Source organism: Chenopodium album, chromosome 4 (genome assembly GCF_948465745.1).
Source record: "Chenopodium album chromosome 4, dcCheAlbu1.1, whole genome shotgun sequence".
Taxonomy (NCBI): Eukaryota; Viridiplantae; Streptophyta; class Magnoliopsida; order Caryophyllales; family Amaranthaceae; genus Chenopodium; species Chenopodium album.
Genome location: NC_137837.1, coordinates 76,926,091 through 76,934,438, shown reverse-complemented (window position 1 = coordinate 76,934,438; position 8,348 = coordinate 76,926,091). Strand labels below are relative to the sequence as shown.

The 8,348-nt window shown below is 33.9% G+C and overlaps 1 protein-coding gene across 3 annotated transcripts; it reads right to left on the bottom strand.

Annotated features, from left to right (window-relative positions):
• Positions 1-834: 834 nt before the first annotated feature.
• Positions 835-4,124, bottom strand: LOC145627357 (protein S40-4-like). Of its 3 annotated transcripts, XM_081679747.1 has the most exons (3): positions 3,992-4,124; positions 2,019-2,075; positions 835-1,858 (listed from the first exon to the last, which is right to left on the bottom strand). In XM_081679747.1, exon 3 carries the CDS (start codon positions 1,640-1,642, stop codon positions 1,067-1,069), a length of 576 nt encoding a protein of 191 aa, XP_081535873.1. In that variant the 5' UTR covers positions 1,643-1,858; positions 2,019-2,075; positions 3,992-4,124; the 3' UTR covers positions 835-1,066. The 3 variants fall into 3 exon arrangements, with proteins under 3 accessions (XP_081535873.1, XP_081535874.1, XP_081535872.1); XM_081679748.1 differs by lacking the exon at positions 2,019-2,075 and having other exon boundaries at positions 3,992-4,120; XM_081679746.1 differs by lacking the exon at positions 3,992-4,124 and having other exon boundaries at positions 2,019-2,221.
• Between the last annotated feature and the right edge of the window lie 4,224 nt (positions 4,125-8,348).

Below are 8,348 nucleotides of genomic sequence, written 5' to 3'. Positions count from 1 at the left end.
AAACACAACCAGATTTGGTAAGTGAACCACTTATTAAAACACGGAGGGAGTAATATTATGGAAAACTCGAAAAAAAAGTAAAGGAAAAACTATAATTTAAAGTTTTTTTTTTTATGATGTTTAGTACAAAAAAAAAAACCTCATAACATTAAAGTTTTCTAAGCTTATTAAGGATAATATTTAACCATTATTTAAGGTTTCACGTATAATTTTAATCAAAAAATCGATCCGATCCAATACCAGTTTTATAGGTTTTAGGACCGGACCGGATCGGACCGAACACCGGAAGTCCGAGGTGGTCCAGTCCATTTTTTCGGTGCGGACCGATTTATGAACACCCCTAACCGTGGTAACCGGAGCCCAAAATCGGTTACCATTCATGATAGCCGGAGCCCAAAACTGATTATCGTGCATGGTAACTTGACGGCCCGGCACAGTACGATGCCCAACTCTAAATTTACAAGCCTTTTATTCTATGTTGTTTAAAGACCAAAGCCTTTTATCAATGTGTTCTTGATGATTTGTCTAACTAAATAAAATCTTCTTTCTGTTGTAAAAAAAATATATAATTAATAAATAAATAAAATAGTACTTGGAGTTTAATTATGCGTAGCATTGTAGAAACATTAAGTTGAACACTTTCATGTTAAGGTTATGAAGCTTGAGCTAAGTCTGGCTACAAGTTTTTGTGAGTTCGAGTCAACTGAAAAAATTTCAATATCAAGTCAACAAGTCAAGAATTTTTTTATCCCAGCAAACCAAGGCAAACTTAACCAGAATCCATGTACAAAATGTGAAAAATTCTTGGACATTACAAACTATTATGCGCGACTATTAAGAAATATTCTGAATTAAAACCTATATACTAACAATAACAAATCCTGTTATAGAATGCTAGATTATGCAACACTGTCTACACCGGCACTTTTTCTTGAACCGAATCAAAATTTGCAACTTAATTTATAGATGTCAACTAGAAAGAAGTGTATCACAATCTACCCAACTATACAAAAACACAGCCCAAGATACCTGATGCATACATAAGATGTGCATAAATTGACACAAATCAAAGAAATCCAGTTTTTGACAAAATAGCATTCCTCACCCTACTGAGATCTCTCCCTTTGAGAGTTCTCCCAACACCTTCACAAACAGAAAATGATGAAATCTGACTCCTAGCAAGCTTCTTTGCCAACCATTCATGTGGTGGCAATTCGCCATCACCTTCATTTTCGTTGTCATAACCCTCATAATCCTCCTCGTCCTCATCACTCCCTGCAGCATCACGTACGGTACAATAATCATTGCAATCACGATTACGATCAAGAAATGTAGAACAGCTGCCATTATTCTTCTCCATTGGACTTTTGCCATAGATTTTAGACCAGTCAGGAACGTTGACAGGGGCTGAACTCTGCACCAATTCGAACTTTTTGCTGTTATCAACGTGCTGATGTTTCTGAGATCCTGGAATCATTCTTGCTGCACTTGGAAGGCGTCTTGAGAACGAGTGTGGAGTTCTTGGACAGCCGTTGGATTCACCAATCTTGAAGCCGGTTTCGCTCTCCTCCTTGACCACTGCCCACACATCTTCTTCTTGGAACTCTTCACTTCTGTATTGCCTCAAATATCTGTTCTCCATTATTTTGGTTATACACTAACACCAAAGAAAAACTTCTCAACACCTTGTTTTGCTTACAAGAGTTAATGTCTTTTGCCTTTGAAACTTCAGGAATTTGACAGAAGAAAAGGCATTAATTATTGCAGCACTTTTGGGATTTGCCAGCTACAACCCAGAAGCCAATAGTGCAAAAGAAGCATTAAACAAATTTTCCAACAATGGTAGCAAGGACAGAATCTGCAGGATCAGAAAAAATATGAATAAATTAACAAACCAAAGAGATTCCAAAAAGTCAATCACTAATTTACATCAAATTAAAAAATCAGTAAATTTGTAACTTTTTTTTATTAAAACCAAATTCAGGCATTAAACTTCTGCTATAAGATCTAAGAAAGACCTGTATCTGATCTGATCTTCTGAGTGAACTGCTGTTCAAAATTTACCTCATGGCTAACTGAGAAAATTACAAAGCAGCAGTCAAAAAGTGTCTTCTGAGTGATCCCATACAAGACATTCACAAGACATACAAATATATATAAGAGTATAAAATATAAGAAGACAAACTCTTCTTATTTAATGATAATTTTAAACAACAGACTTTCTCTACAATATACTTAAATAATTAAGATTAGTGTACCTTTTTCATTAAAACATGTCAGAATTAGTAGTGCTATGTTTTTATAGTTGTTGGAGGCCTAATATATAATTTTACTGTCATTACTATTTGGCTGGCAATTATATAAAATAATGAGAAAATTATCTTTGGTCCCAACCACATATTTTCCCAGTTGTTTCCTATAAGTCATTTCCTACTATACCAGATTATTTTCTTTTTTAGAAAATAAGTATCCTGTAAACTTTGAATCTGCATCATGGCTTGCTTGTTTAACAGTAATTAGTCTAAATACTCGCTCTGGTTCATAATAATACCTTATCCTTTCCGCGTATACTATTAATGTGCTTACTTAGACCACATTTTTCAGTAACATATAAACCACAACTATTATTATGAAAAAACTGTTTTGTTATTCTTGACATATATTATCAAGATATCAATTCTTTGAAATTTTGCTAGTAAATTATTTAATAAATTCATGAAAAAAAATTTTGTTGACAAATGTGCCCAAGACAAATAAGGTATTATGGGACGAAGAGAATACTCGTATATTTTAGTATGTGAATGTGAATGTACATAGGTCATTGGTTGGTTACTTGTGGAGAAAAGTGAGATTAAAAAAATTGCAAAAAGACATGTGATTTTATCCTTTACAAGACTAAATTGGGTAAGAAGCCGCCTTTGGTTGTATGTATTCACACAAGAAATAAAGTTCAATGCATGGAGATCAGTACTGTAATAAGATAATTACAACTAGTCAAGAAAACATAGTGGCTGAACCAATCAAATTTCCTGAAGCTTGTATTTACTTTAACACATTTACAGTTTTTATTAAATTTTAAAGAAAAATTACAAGGAAATCAATCAAATAAAATGCTAAGGAATCCACCAGATCTTCCTACAGTATGAATGACTAGATTCAATTTTTATTAATGAATATCCCATGATTTTTATGTCCAAAAAAGGGCGGCTCAAAACTCAAAGGTTTCTAGGATTTGTTTGCTGACTAGGACCTTCGCTGGACCCATGATCCAAAGTCAAGACAAAAAAAAGTGTAACAACACATAAATACGGAGCACTTTTTATTTTCAAGCAATCATTAAATTAATTATGTGCCTAGTAATATATAGGGAACTTTAGCTACAGTAACAATGTCAAACACTTAATCCCAAAATTCCAAGACTAATATTACACCTAGTGGTGATTTTAAAATCGGACCGGGCCAAGTCTTGACATGATACCTTGTATCCAAACTCGCAAAATAGTGGTGGATTTTTGGGTTGGGATCGAGCGTTTTAACTAAAAATGCATTTTTAGACTTATCCAAACCTGCCCTATTTTCGAGCCAAATCGGGCTGGGCTAGCGGGCCAGACTCACCTTTTTACTCCATCACCTACACAAACCAATAATTTATCTCCTACGATCAGACCCTATAAACACTCCATAGCAACACTGTAAGGTACTTAAGTGGATGCCTATAATTGAACACTTCTATAATAATATTCCACATTGCAGGATACACAAGATACTTTTTTACTGTCTATGGGATCATGAAAACCATGTTTTTTTTATCTCTGTCATGAAGGTAACAAAGTCTTATTATACTATTTACGATTTTAGAATCAAATGATTCATATTTCAAACTCGTGCTTCCAAAATGTCAACTTCAGCAAAATGCTTAGACACAAAAAGTCTACCCAACAAGAAACAAGTCTAATTAATATACTAATACTCCTTAAACAAAGACTTGTACCTTGAAATGATGTTTGATGTAATGCTTCCAGTTCCAAGCCCTTCCAAGCTGTCAAATTTTCCATATGACTGTCCAATTTCTACCACCTAAAACATTTATATAAGAGCCCACCACCATTAGAAGAATATAATTTGAACGGACCAGATTACTTGAACCTATTTCAGTTACAAAATTTTGGCCTTGTTACAAGAAATGCATGTACTATGAGTCTATGACTACTATCCCTCTGTAATAAAAGAGAAACAGAACAAAACTCAAGTTGATGAATAGAAACAAAGTAGTAATTGAAATAGAAGAGAATAGAAATTTCTCCACTTGGATTTGACACTTGAAAGAGCACCTTAGAATACTTGCATACCGTACCTCAATATAGCTATAACATATAGGCTAAAATTATGCGATGATGTACGTTCACCAAATGCAGTTTAATTCTAATCATGCCAGGCTTGATACTTCCAACAGTCAAAGTAGTCACAAAAATCTGATTATTAGAAAGAACAGAATTTGCAGATATCTTCGTTAGTGATACTCTTACAGAGCCAAATTTTTATTTTACTAACATCTTCTGTCAAGAACTTGCATCATATGTGATATGCAGCCTTTAATTTAAGCTTCAAGCAGTCTCAGCAGGGCTGCCCTGTTAATTGTCTATATAAGTTTGTGAACTCAGATTAAGGAGCTTTAGTTAGTTCATTGCATTTGTATTTAAAATAAACAAGTAATAGAGAACTGAAAATCTAATAAAGAAAAGATAGTAAATTAGGCAGATAATAAGTGATGGAATTAATAGGCCTATATTATGCCCCTTGGGCCCTGTTTGATTCACCTTAATTTTGCTGAACTGAAATTATTTTTACTGAACTGAACTTATTTTTACTGAACTGAACTTAATTTTACTGAACTGAAATTATTTTTACTAAACTTAAATTATTTTTACTGATCTGAAATTATTTTTACTGATTTTCTATTATAATTCTTCATTAAGAAACTGAATTTTACTGAACTGAAATTATTTTTACTAAACTGAAATTATTTTTACTTAATATTATTTTTTTAAGGTGAAGAGAACAGGGCCTTATTCATTAAAAGTTGTTGACAAGTCCTCTGTTATACTTTATATTCCTAGGCTTATATGTGCCATTATACGGCTTAAAATCTCTAACATCGTGATAACAACACATGAAGATGGTGTTCCTGAACAAGGAGAAGGAATTAAGTTAATTCATAAGAATACTATATTTGAACATCACATATCTTCTATGGAATACCTTCTTGACCTGTACTTCCCCAAGTTCAGTTGCCTTCTTGACCTGTACTCCCGAAGTTCAATCCTTCACAAATCACCAAAGTTTAGCTTCCATGTCAGGTTGTGCCTGCAGAAAGATTTGTTTCGTCATGCCTTAAAGTTGGAAGTGCTCCATTATGTCTCTGTAACTGGTAGATGTCTCAATTGTTTCAAATTAACAAGTACACCTCAAATATATTAGCTTTCTCTAATATTCTTCTCAGGGGCCTTGCCAATTGAGTACTGTAAATGCTAGCACGATTTGAATTGCATAGGTTCTTATATGTCAGATTACCTATAGGCTTTTGCTACTAGTTCACTTTCAAAAGTGCCCTCTTGAGTCTTGACATAGTATATAATTAACAGCAGAGCAATAGTTCTGATAACTCCTGTCTTCTGAGGAAACTACAGCTATTGATCACAGAAGGAGACCTAAAGACATAATCCAGAATACAGAAGAGGGTATTGAAGTTTGGCACTGTAACAGTGTAACATAAACCACATAATCACATATAATGCCTACACCAATCTCAAAGAAACTCTCATCTTTTAAGTAGGTAGCTGTATTAGTGATCTGTCATAAAAGACATGGCAATCTTGAGCAAAGTTCTATCTAGTACAAGTGATGGATAAAAAAAAAAAAAACTCCTTGACGTCCTTGTACACCCAAGGCCAGCTATAGGTTCAAGCCTATACTCTATCCTCCAATTTCTAGAAACACTAGCAGTTTGTTCTAAGAAAACAATGCCATTATAAAGTAAGTTAAGAGCCAGATGAAAGATAGAAAAGGCCTGAAATTCAGAAATAGCATAGGCAAAATATCTCAACTGGTCTGCACTCTCCATCAAAACTACAGGACGATCTCGTTACATATCACAATTTAATTTAGGGAATAGGCATGACAAAATCAAAGCACATGCCTGTTATAATAGTTCAAGTTTTTAAGCAATCTCACCATAACACTTACAGTCAGTACTCTTGTCTCCTATAGTGCCATTGGAAAAGAGAAGAAACATTTATTTATGATATTCTGTTGTGCATAACATCTTAATATAGATTTTTAACAAGAAATTTCCCTACATATTGCTACAGAAGGAACTTAACCATATTCTGATATCTGAATCTAACGAGAGAACTGCCTGGGTAACAGTTGGTTTTTTTTTTCCTGCACCATGACTCTCTAAGTGCTTTGTCAATGTTGAGAAACCACAGAACAGCACAAGCTCAAAACTGAAACGAGCAGTTAGCCATTAGTGACATAAGCACTTAAATCTGACTTGTACAATAAACCCTTTCTTTTAAAAAAAAATGTTGACTGTAGAAGACTAGAAGCTCATGAATTAACAGATCGACTTTGTCACAAACCAATTCCTAGAAAATAAGCAAAGAGATAAACATCCAATAATTCATTTATACTTTTACGTCACATTGTAAGCTTCTTAAAGTTCATTGCAATAAATTTAAGAAAACAATGATGATTACAAACATGATATGAACCAACAAGGGCGAAAACTCAAAAAGTCATCAGAATACTAGACACCAAGCAAAGAAGTTTCAAGCAAGATTAGTCAGTCAAATGTAAAGGCATGTACATCAAATCACTTATCTGACCACAAGCTGCAAGACAGAAATTGAATGCAGTGCAGTAGTTGGGCGGGTTCTTGTGATGCAGCCTACGCAGCTATCTGTTTAATGGAATCAATTAAGGTTCAACTAGTAACATTTACAAGGTAGAATAGCAGCAAACTTAACAAGTTACATGAATAAAAGATGGAGTATAGATGGCAACAGAACCAGTTGAGGTTCAGCTATTATTTCATACAGAAAACACCATAGTGAGTCAAGCTCTAGGAAAGAAGGGCATTCTTCATACCCTCATCATTAAAAAAAAAACAAAATCTTCTTTCTGCATACAGATCTTTATTACTTAATTTCTGTTTCTTAAATATCTGACATTTATCCCCCAAAGCCCCAATGCTGGCAAACAGAAAGAAAGAAAAAGACAGGCACAAGGAAAAAGAAAAGAAAAAAAAAAAAAAAGTCCTAGTCAGGCTAAAGCCCTTTCATAAATCATAAACTAGTAAAAGTACATCATTGAAGCCTCCTCTTCCACTGCAGGGAATTTTTGAACAATAGAAAGCTCTTTTCATGGCACAAGAGCTACAACAATAACATACATTGCCAACCACATTGGCTAAGAGAAAGCATGCAATAGACGAATTCTAACTCACTCATGGAGCAATATAGATAGTAGATCATACATAACAATATAGCATATAAAAATGAAATTTACAACATTATGACAAATGACAATAGAGAATAACCAAAAAATAACAATAATCAGGAAGTTCTATTATTTTTTTTTCTATTGATAGATTCTAGCTCCAAAGAACATATACATGGAGCTATGTCATCCAGCTCAAACAAAAACACACTAAGAATATCTTAGGGAGATCCTATCTTAATTGTAATCCAACCAGCAATAACCCAACATTGTGACAATTAGCACCAAGTTAGTTGCAGTCAATATCAAAAGTTCAAAATGTCTTGCTGATATAGAATCAAATCACAGTGATGTAGCTAGCAGCTGTTTGATGCCAGATTATAACATGAATTAAGTGCAAATTTACAAGTAGGCTTCTCCAATTTAAACCTGCAAAAATTTTACCTAAAAAAGGTCAAAGAATTATAAAATACTTTTCAAGCAGCAGAATCCAAATTCATTCAGCAATACCATTTGAGCTTCAGCTATTACATTGTCTAGAAAGCTGTTATAGCAAAGCAGGCTCTAGGAAAGAAAGCCCCTTCCGTTCTTATGGCATGGCATGCCTCTTCTTGTACTGTAGGGGATCCTCAAACAATAATAAGCCATTTCCATATCACAGAAGTTAAGACAGTAGCAAATATTACCTACCAACCATACTTACTAAAAGATATAGTATACAATAGCCGAATCCAAGCTCAGTAACACTTATAGATATAAGGACAGACATAACAGTTAATAATGCACATTAAGGACCCAAGCAACACATTGTCTGATCAAACTGCCCCCTATTCCCATTCAACTAGATT